The sequence below is a fragment of the Poecilia latipinna genome, unplaced genomic scaffold (genome assembly GCF_001443285.1).
Source record: "Poecilia latipinna isolate Pla-1442-1.1 unplaced genomic scaffold, P_latipinna-1.0 Scaffold523, whole genome shotgun sequence".
Lineage (NCBI taxonomy): Eukaryota > Metazoa > Chordata > Actinopteri > Cyprinodontiformes > Poeciliidae > Poecilia > Poecilia latipinna.
In genome coordinates, this window is record NW_015113139.1 from 255,123 (window position 1) to 266,489 (window position 11,367).

General features: G+C 40.9%; 1 protein-coding gene across 1 annotated transcript; it reads right to left on the reverse strand.

The window, feature by feature from the left end:
• Nucleotides 1-1,017: 1,017 nt before the first annotated feature.
• LOC106952538 (uncharacterized) lies at nucleotides 1,018-9,392 on the reverse strand. The gene is made up of 7 exons (XM_015040706.1): nucleotides 4,998-9,392; nucleotides 4,443-4,481; nucleotides 3,269-3,557; nucleotides 2,414-2,550; nucleotides 2,055-2,292; nucleotides 1,791-1,966; nucleotides 1,018-1,219 (listed from the first exon to the last, which is right to left on the reverse strand). The coding sequence occupies exons 1-7, from the start codon at nucleotides 5,023-5,025 to the stop codon at nucleotides 1,167-1,169; spliced, it is 960 nt and encodes a 319-aa protein (XP_014896192.1). The 5' UTR covers nucleotides 5,026-9,392; the 3' UTR covers nucleotides 1,018-1,166.
• Between the last annotated feature and the right edge of the window lie 1,975 nt (nucleotides 9,393-11,367).

The following is an 11,367-nucleotide window of genomic DNA, read 5'->3' on the forward strand; positions in this document are numbered from 1 at the left end:
CTTTGAACCTGGTAAGAGTTCTTTTTCAACAGCGACAAAGGCCAAAAGGCCACTCGTGGAGGAAGAAACCATTTGTTCAAAAGTACAATAAAAGCCAGATCACAGTTTGCAAATACATTCGACCTTTTTTTCCCTTCAAGAGGGACTGGTGCACTTCATTAAACAGACGGCATAATGAGGAAAGAACAATATGTGGAATCTCAAAAGCAACATTTCAAGATATAAACCACAGCTTGGGAACAAATGGTTCTTAAAAATGAACAATCATTCTAACTTACAAATTAGTTACAAAGTGGCTATAGAACAACAATGTAAAACACCATAGCAATATCTCATAAAGGTAAAAGGTAAAAAAAAATTAAAAAAAAAGGCGCAAAGCTGTCTCTCTCATATTATTGTTGAATTTAGCAAAGAGAAATTATTTATACTTTGAGAACTGGCAGGAAAAAGGAATTGAGGACTTTGACAATTTGTGTTGCTAATAATATTTTGACACAAAAAATATGTGGAATGTAGGAATGATTTTTTTAATATCAGACAAAGACAATGTAGCACTTTGTTAGAAGTTTGTAACTCAGCAGTTTGAAGTTTGTCTGCCACTTCTCACACCTAAAAAGAGCAAAGCACTCCAATTTACTGTGTAGGAGAAATGTGTTTTGTGGTGTAATTTCAATTCAATCTGGAAAGACTCAGACGAAGAAAAAGGAACAATTAAAAGGTTTAATGACAGCAATGAATAACAGTTCTTTGGCGCTCGGGCCCCGGCAGCTGATCTGAGCTGAGATTTGATGTGAACTCGATGAACATCCCGATAACCGATTAGGGATGCTCTCCCCCGGGGCCCGACACTGGTGGTGGAGGTCTGGAAAGGGTGCCATCCTGGAGAGCAGAAGGATGTGGGTGGAGAAGGGGAGGTGGTGGGTTGAACGCAGCTGGGAAGCAGCCGACGACTTGGGTGTGGATCCTTTTATGCTGAGCTTGATTGATGATTGGACACGCCAGGTGAGGTCCAGCGCTGAGGTCGGAGATGAGCATGACGCCGATAGACGAACGGAGGGGATGGAGTCTTCCAGGTTGAATTTTCGCTATTAGCTTCATAAGTCCTGAAAAGACCACATGCTACCGAGCTAAGTGAGTGAAACCAGAGTTTGTCTTCCCGGGGACGTTTACTGTCTGGTGAAACTGTAGAATTCCACACGGCTCCCGTTTTCCTCAAATTCTGTGGACACAGAAGGGTCGATTGGGGGGGAAAAAATAAAATAATCAGATTTACAGTCTGGTGTGACTCTTCAATCAATCAGGTTTGGCAGAAAAGGCTAATACTTGTCATAAGAAAACGACTTCAGCTCTGTATTTATGACTTGAAGCTAATGATTAATATTCCGTTACTGGTGTGAGATTAATTAAGAGGTGTGTGTGTGTGTGACAGTCGACAGTGAACTGATCAATGAGGTGCGCCAGGATGTGAGAATTCAAGCTTCCACCAGTCTTCCTTTAAATCCTGGATGCTTAAGAGCAACTGAGTCAAAGCCTCAGCAGTGATATAAGTAAATACACAAACTTATGTTAAAATTTTTTCATAGTTTTCTTTTTGTTATGATGATAGCCAGACTTACAGAACTAAGAGACCAATTTATTTTGCTTTGGTTTTGGTAATCCTGCAGATTTGTATGGTTCAAACCTACTTCTATTCTCACCACATGGCAGTTCATTCACATTTTACACCCGGAAATCTTAAATAAATAAATAAATAAAAATCTTCTTTCTAAATTTGGACTCTGTTGGTTTACCTTTCAAGCAGACGAAATAGAGGTGATCTCCACACGGAAAATTTGACCAGTAGAAGGAGTCGTCAGCGTCCACTCCACCACAGGGACTTGTGACCTGCCAGATGTGTTGCTCTTTCCAGTAAATGTAGCTCATGGAAGCACCAGACATCCAAAACCACGAGCTCCCCATCAGACGCCTACAGCAAAAACAACCCACACACTAAAAAAAATGTCACTTTTACACTTCTTGAAGCCCTTAGACTGGCTCGGCGTTCTGGAGGATACCTGCGCAGTCCCAGCCACACATGTCTGGAAGAAACGGTGGGGTCGTTTGTCAGGAAGGTTGTGTTTCTCAACACCTCCTCCAACCCTCTCTGCTCCTGCTCGCTGCGAACGCTGAGGAGGTCCCAGTAATGTTCCCTGCAGTATAACAAGGCGTCCGACCAGCACAGCTTCTTCTGCACAACGGCTACTCTCCGTCCCATCACCACTGCGCTGAAGGACGGCGAGGGAGCAGCCAGTTCTGGGGAAATATGGCTTCCATAAATTCACATTGGGCCAATGTTCACGTGAAATAGTTCCCTATGTTTGTAGATTTTTTTTTCTTTACAGTGGATTCTAAATATAAAACAGCTTTCACTAACCTCCATACACTTCAAGCTCACACATTGTCAGAATGCCGAATGAGGTGCTGATCTTTACGGTCAACATCCGACCCGTCATTCCTGTGCAGTTAAAGGTTTTGGTTCCCCCACTGGGGATGGAGGAAATGACAGCACATCTGAGAAGGAGACATACAGGTTTACATTTTTAATCCAGATCGTTGAAAAACACAGAGTCGACACTGTAATCTGAGGCAACAGCAGATGTATGAATATCCTTGAACCTTTTTGAAATTTATAATAATACGGCAACAAACTTTAAAGGGGCAGTTTTATATGCAAATACGACTTGTTAAAAGAAACTTTCCGTCATATTTTAATGCATTTGAAATTGGGCCTCTGTCTTTTTAAGAAACTCTGGCTCTCTCTGAAGCTCTGCCTTCAGGAAGTCATCACAACATGGCTTCTCCATGAACCCTTTAACAACATTTTACCAGCATTGCACCGAGAAGTAGCAATACTGGTGTAATGACCTCAGCTGATGCAGTTTCACAAGGCCTTTGCTAATTAACTAAAAGCTCAGAGGAGGAGCTGTGCCTCAAAGGCGGAGCTAGGTCCACCCAGGTGTTTTACACAGCTGAACGGTAGCCATGGGAGATTAATGAATTTCTCCAACATCTTATCAAAAACACTCCAGGTGTTTTTGATGAAGGAATAACATTATAGGATTACGTAAAGGTCAAAACAAATGACTCTACATAACACTGCCCCTTTAAGATGTTTTGATATGTGCACATTTAAAATCTTTGTACTCCTGCTGATTAAAACAGCATCTGAAAGCAGGATTTTAACAATAACAGGAGAAAAAAGTTGAAACTCTTCCTCCTCCGAGTTTACCTGGGGTTGTTGTTTCCGTTGTTTTCTAAGGAATTCCCGATGAGGATCTCGGCATTATTTATCCTCTCGCTCGCCACGTTCCTGTTGGTGATGCTGACGGTCGTGACCCGGTACACGACTGGCAACAACAGACTCCACCACGGGTTCGGTCCCCCTACTGTATGAGTGCAGGATTCGTGACTGTACTCTGGGTCTCTGTTTCCATCGACTGCCCTTGAGGCAACACCAAGGTGAGCAGTGGATGACTGAGATGCTATTCCCTCTGGTGCCACGTTCTCCAGGGATTCGGCTGGGTAGACAAGAGGAGGACAAGCCTTAAAATTAGCTAGATGGCTAAAAAAAATCCATTTGTAGCTTTAGTCTTTCACGTGTAGTATAATAAGTTTAATTGGCACTTATGTTGTAATATTGATAGGCAAAATATGAGATTTTGGTGTTTATCCGATACCAAATATATACAGGGTCAGTTTTACCGATACTGATACTTTTTATAATTTAAGCTTGATATATCAAATTTCTGACATTTAGGTGTATTTGCTGGTTCTTCCTTCAAATTATATTGCTAAAATCTTAGAAAGTATTTGAACAAAGTCTACAGATGTCTATAAAATACTTTAATAACGTATCAACGAGATAAACAGAAACAATATAACACGAGTAATTTGTGTGTGTTTTTTCCTAAATAAACACATTGCAAAAAATTCAAATTTTAAAAGAAAATCTTTCTTAAGGCAGAGTTGAACAATTGCAGTTTTTAAATTGTAATTGTAAGATCGAGAGGAAATCTGAAACTAAAGCATCGATCCCACAATCACTGTGACCTGGTGTTGATATTACTAATACTTTGTGTCGATTTGCCCGGCTCTATGGTAATATTTTGCCACTTCTGTACCACAGGCAGCATTCAAAGTCCTACCCTTACAGGCAATGCTTGAGCAAAAGCTAATTTTTAGTTGGTAAATGGTAAATCATCTTGTTTATTTGGCTCTCTGGCTAACACAATTTTCTATTTGCACACTCCTGTCTTGTAGATGTTGTCAAATTGTGACAGCACCCTAATTTGCCTGGTTCTGTACCTGCCAGTGACAACATGGTTTTACATTAATGCATCGAGTCTTGAAGGCAATGACTGCACAAAAGAAACAGAACAGTGAGAGCATCGACTGGATCTTACCTGTAAAATCAGCCAGGATCCACATTAGGAAGGAAACGCCTTGAAAAGGAAAATTTTAACATGAAATTAAAGCTTCATTGCTTTGTTTTTTTTAAAAACACATTTTTATCAAGCTTCACTTGATAAAGCTTCAGAAACAGAAACGTTTCAGTAACTTTATATTTAAAATTGGGCAGCTTTTAATGTCATTAGCACTTTTTAAACGCAAGCATCAATCTATGTCAATGAATTAGTTTTCCCTTATATACAAATCTGACAAATGAGCCGCAAGGACCTGGATGGATGAACAAATGGCTAATCTGAAATTATACAGGTACTAAAACAGAGTGATTAACAGCGTGTGTCTGCTTTAAAGGGCCCAGTGAACCCTTTGCGATTCTTTACGGATCCTCACTTTAGTCACTGCAATTACATAAATGAGCCGGGTTTGTTTAAAATAGGCTGACATTGCCATGCTATATGACAACCGAATAAACAGTTTTTCAATCAAACTTGTGGAAATAAACTCAATAAAATATAACTCGACATAGCTGATTATTTATAAATCCTACTCACAGTAAGCAGCTTTGCGGGCAGCTGCCATCGTGGCTCCAGGTCTCCAACCTCTGGGATGGCCTTACCTCCACTCCTGATTACATGTTTTATCACCACATGATGATTGTTGTTAGTCTTGTAAATCACTTGTAAATCACTTGTAAATCACTCCCTCTGTATCACATCTGCTGCGAACTGCTTTCCAAATCAAATTGCTCTCTACGGCAGGAGCAACACATTTCAGCGAAAAAGGTATGGAGTTGCGAGAAACGCGGAACCGGATTCCATCTTGGTGTCGGAAGAGTCAGACGAAGACGATTGGCGTTTGAGATGTGCGGACCGACTTGGACCGAAAGAAGATCAGAAAAAAGTTGGGACGCCATAATTCCCAAACATGTTTCAACTTGCAACAAAGAATCTCAATAAGATTGAGACCTAAGCGTTTGACTCAGCCAGAGCAGACACAGAAGCTGATACAATCTTCAAAGTCACTGTCACAAAACCTTGATCACAGTCCTGTAAAAAATGTCATTAAATATCTCTTAGCAAGTTGCAACTCGTCTTCTCTTTTATAGCAATTGGCTATAAGCTTCTGGTGCAACTCTCAAGCAGTCTTCCAGGCAGAATTGGTACAGTACATTTAAAGTGGTGTAGTCAAATACTCGCCTTTTAAACATTGTCCACAATTGTAAAAGGTGTCAGTTTCAAGAAAGGGGCTTTTACTTTGTTTTTACTTGTGTAAAAATCGATGTACAACTCACTGTGGACAGTTACACTTGTGTTTCAATAGTTTATGACTTTGGTTGCTCTTGTGTTGTTCCTGAAGCCAATTTCCTTCTATCACAAAGTCACAGTTTGAGTACAGATAGTTGAAATTTGGACACACATGGGTTTTCCAGTAGAGCAATGATCCCACACATAAATTGGTGGAGGACGATTCTATTCTCTAAAAGCCCAAACATCAACCCAGCAGAAAATATATGGACTATAGTGCCAAGAAACTACTTGATTTAAATTCTATCTGCCGATCCTACCGTCTGATCACTCTGCGCCACAATCTAAACACAATGCGAATTGCAGCATCTAGTGTTTCTGGCATTTTCAAATAAAGATTGTTCAGAAGAAAAAAAAGAAATAAATACCTATTGAGATGAAACACGTTGTATTTGTCACTGCAGGCGCAGATTAATAAATAGGAATGTTTTGTATTTGCATATTTCCCTGCAGTGCGATGCATATTGAGGGGGTTTTTTTTCTTTCTTTTTTTGTTTGGTAGGCTGCCTTTTTTGTGGAAACTCATCGCCTAAACGCCTTATTAAAGCCACCCAGGCACTGTGCGAGTAGCCCATAAAGCAGCGGCTCTGTTTTCATTATGACTGATGTCTTAACACGGCCTGGACTATCTTGATGGGAGCTCAGTTTCTTCCAGCCAAAATGCTGCCCTTCAGCAAGGATGCTCGTCTCACATCAAGGTCGGAAATGCACAATCCCTCCACTCCCGCTCCCTCCCTCTTACAAAGTTTTCCATTTTCTTTCCTCCTGCATGTGTAATGATGGCTTTTTATTACACCGGTTCATTAGCATATTTCATATCCTGCTGCTGAGCTTTTTCCAGCTCTCTATCTGTCTTCGTCGATGAGACGCAGGTGCTGGCTGAGGATAGCTTTATGAGAAATGAGAACAAAACGCACGGCGAGGTAAACAGGCCAGCAGCACCTGATAATCAGTCACCGGGAGGCAGACGTTTAAGGGAACTTTTGCCTCTGGACGGGTCCGGGAAGGAGCTGTGAAGACGGATACCGGCTGCGTTTCCGTTAACGAATGTGTGCAAATCTTTGTTGATATTCCGCCAATGTAGAAAACAGAGAACATTTCTGAGGTATAGATTCAACACGTTCGAATGACACGCAACTTTTAATGATGCCATCGTCCTCCAACCACCTCATCCTAACGCAAAAGCTTTTTATTGAAAAAACGTGAATCGGTGTGTTTCCCTTGAGCAAATTTATCTTCGTAATGTCAATTTATGCAACGGTATGGTTAATGGAAACGCAGCTACAGTCACTGACACAGAGTACAGTATGAGATCCAAAGCTCTGGTGGGCTCGGGTTCTCTTGAAAGGACAAGCCGCTTATGAAAAAGTGACATCAAAGTCCAAAGAAGTCTCATTTAAAGTCTTGTGTTGACAACTTGTAAAGGGCGATGCTGCAATTGGCCGATTGTTTGGTTATTTCCGTTGTTAAAACATTTGAACGAACCGCAAGCTTTTCAGATTAATCGTTTTCCTTCCATTTCCACAACTCTGTGCTACCTTACATTTGTCTGCCACCTAGAATCCCGACGAAATACATTAAAGTTAGTTACTGCTGCGTGACAAAATGAGGGTGTGGAAAAGCTCGCGGGGTTTTCCGTAACAATTTCAAAAGGATGCTACAACTAAAATAGTCAGCGCCCAAAATGACGCTGCAGAGATTTCAATAAAGTGTGCCGAGAGCCCACCCTTCGAACACAAAAACACTTTCTGCTTTAAATGCTCCCGATGAATGCAGAATGCCAACTCCGACAGGCGGTGGCGGCGGCGCCCAACGCCTCGCGCGCAAAGATTCATCATGTGTCACGGCTGAGGTTTTAGGCAGCAAATGGAGGTAAGGAGATGAAAGCGGCTTCTTCTTCCTCCCCCTTCACTTCTGTCATGTTCACCAGAGGGAGATTTGATAGGTGCAAGCTCACACACACACACACACACACACACGCGCGCGCACACACAAACACACTCCGTCACGCCCAGAGACAGAACAGACACACATGAAATGTTCACAGAGAAGTGCAGCAGTAATAATTAGATTTCACTTCAAAGAAGCTGGCTGTGGATTTGCTGGGACAACAGAGCTGACGTGCGATTGGCTGCTGAGGCTAACAAGTGAAGGGTGGACAGCTGCGGGACTCCTGGTCATCTATCTGGTGTTGGGACACCGCAGGGCTTGTTGTGCATCACTATGCATCCCTGCATACGCTTGAGGGCGTTTGACTGAGTTCAATGAAAAATGTTCCTCTGGTTCAGCGTTTCTCTTTGACGGCAAGAACCAATTAGGGAAAGGTGTGAAGAAGTATTTTTGCCCCTCGCAGATTGACTCGGTTTTTGCTTATTTTTCAAGTTTTGTAACTTTAAACGCCATTAAACACTTGTTCAGTGAGTAGTGTCGAGAGAAGTTGTTACGTTACGGCCAAACTTTGTGAATACGAGGTTCTTCATGAACAGGACGTTTTAAGAACAAGTTTCATTAAAGCCGACGGTCGTATTTTTATCAGCTAGAAGTTAAGAAGGCTGAACTGAACAGATGCTAAATTTAAACACTGATCAGTGTTAGACATTGTACTGCTTTCTAATTCAAAGTAGTGAGTACATAACTTAAAAACCATGCAAGCATGTGCAGTATATGTTGTTTGGTATAATTACATACATTAATAGGTGACAATGATCAACACATGGATACCTCTTCTTTGTTCTGACAGGGAGTCAAACAAATGGCTTTGTATGAGAAAGAAGCCCCCCCTGCCCCCCTTTAATTACTGCCACGCTAATTGAATCCCTGTGTGAGTGATGTATGGGGATAGGACTCCCAGTGACAAAATGAAAATGAAATAGTATTAAGCAGCCAAGTAGATAATCCATTCAGAAACGTCTGAGAAGCGAGAAGGATTACTTGAAAACGGCCTCGTACGGTTTTCACTGTCAGAGGACATCGAAGTCGTTTGAAACGTGGAATTATTTCATTCTCAGATGAGAATCTGGAATCTCTCACAAAGTAATAAAACTTGGAAGACAGACTATTGGAGTCGTGTTGTGTTTATTTTATGTCATGTTCAGGAGGTTTACTGGATGTAATTTTCAGAACTGGTGTAAAGCAGGATTTCACCATGAGGGAGGGGGGGGACATTTAAAACATTCGAGTCCCTTCAGGCTACAGGATAGTCTCAAAAACAGACTGTCTGCTAGATAGTCTCAAGGTCACTTTGTATATAAATTTTATGCCAAACGACAGCAGTTGAATACAGACAGACTAATATTTAAAAACAAAAAAAATCATAGGAGACTGGGATGAAACCAAAAAACAATGAAGTATGGGAGGAAATTTTGCTCTTCAAAAATATCCGTCTGTAACGGATTCAGAGAGATGAAATATGATACCTAACAAAATGTCTTTCCAAATTCAATATTATGCTTACTGATACCTGTTTTTTGCTTATGTTAGTCGGGAAAATATGTTATAACCAAATGAGTGAGAGATGAGCCTCCTTCTATGAATCCTTGATAACAAACTGGTCTGTGGGTGTATTCTATGATGGGGTGTTGTAGATCAGAAAAGAAAAAGAAATATATTTTTGCCAAAAAAAAACAAAAAACAAAAGAAGTCAGAAATTTTGCAATAAATCTCCAAAATGTTCTTTTTTTTCTAGAAAATTTCTATACTTTTTTTGGAGTAGAAATATACTCCTCCTTTTTTTCCCCTCTACCTACAATGGCCAGCAGGCTGTTGTAACATTCTGGATTTGCTACAGATCTTACATAATTTGTTCATGCCCTGCACTGGATTGCTATAAAGTTGAAAATGTAAGAAAAAAAAAAAAAGGAAAAAAAGTTAACCTGCCAGATAACATCACAGGTTATGAAGATGTAGTACCTTGTAGTCGGGGCTGGACTGTCCCTTTGAAACGTCTATTCTATCAGTCCAGGACTAATGGAGTCCATATATTGGGGAGTTGGTGCTCGGCAGCTCGTCGTGATTACAAACTGGACTTCTAACATGACCTCTTGTTGCAGCAGGGAACACGGCAGACCCCAATTACAAACCGGCTTGACTCATCTGTTGCTGGGGCAACGCAGCAGCAGAGGGCGGCGGATGGGGGGAGCCCGTTTCAGCAGGTCATCTGGGGATGAGAATCAACAAGGGCTCAAACCTGCAGCGATGCACTGACACAAGCAGATGCTCTGGTTCCTATAGCTACACCCACACACACACACGCACTCACACACACGGAGCGAAACCCCTGATTCCTCACACAGATGGTATGCAAAATACATGCACAGCGAGTCCTGCTTTCAACATCCATCCAATCCGATGCTTTTAGTGCTCGCTCTATCTGCTGCCCTCATCTATTCTCCCTCGCCGTCACCTGTTACTCAACCATATCCCTGCTCTCTCTTCCCCCCGTCTCTCCGTCGGCTGTTGTGCTCCTCTCTCTCTACCTCCCGTTCATTCTTAACCTGGCCGACTGCAGATGGTGCTTAATGGATGCATAGCTGAGCGTTACTGCCTTGTGAATAATTTCGAAGGCACAAGGTGAATCACAGGACAGCTCAGTACACGGACACACAAAGAGGGTTTGTGTAGCTAACCGGATTTTTTTTTATTAATTTTTTTATTCAAACTCAAGTTTGTTTTCTTTTATTTGAAAGCTGAATTCCATTGTCATCTACTAAAAATGACATTTTCAACATGGCAGATGTTTTTTTTTTTTTGGAGCCGTCAGGCATGCTTTGGGTAAAACTGCTGGGCATTTTTGTTTTGAAAGACAACATGATGCCTGTGGTGTAGAGAAACCATCGTATGTCGTACCTAGCCTAATACCTTCTTCTCGAAAAGCAGAATTTTATTTGCAAACTTCACCTAATTTGATACAAGTGACAAAACTATTCTCACCCCTTGGACATTTTCACTTTTTGTTACGTCAAAGCACTAATTTCAAAGTGTTTTCCTAGTATTTTATATGATATCTGTAGACAAGATAATAAGTTTTACGGTTTTAAATCTTGTGGGGTTTTTTTTTACCCTAAACATATTCATATGTAGTGGATTAGATTAGTGTTCACTTCTTCCTACTCTTGGCTTTTTTCTCTTTTTGCAGGTGTACAGGCAGGTGACTTGTGTTCTTTCTATGCTGGTTTATCTCTTTCTTCTTCTACTCCTTCTTTCCCTTTAAACCTTTCCCCCCCACACACACACACACTAAACCCAAAGCAACTTCTAGGAAAGCTTAACATATTTCTCAAATTTTAATTTCCCAAAAACAACAAATTAATGTGTGCCACATTGCTAGACAGGAAACGTAAAAAAAAAAAATAATAATCATTTCATTTAAGTCCATACATGAATCTAGATAGAAATAGTAATTCAGCAGTCACATTTATAGACGTGCTGGATGTGTGGAAGTTCATGGACACTGCAGTGTGAACATTTTTTAAGAATGCCAAAACGTGCCATTCCTATCCCAAGATTCATAATGATGGAGCTCTTTTCCCTTGCACTAGTTGAAAGAAACGCTTAAATCAAAAAAAAAAAAAAAAAAAAAAAAAAAAAAGGTGGGGGGTAAATTTTTTCGGGGGAATTT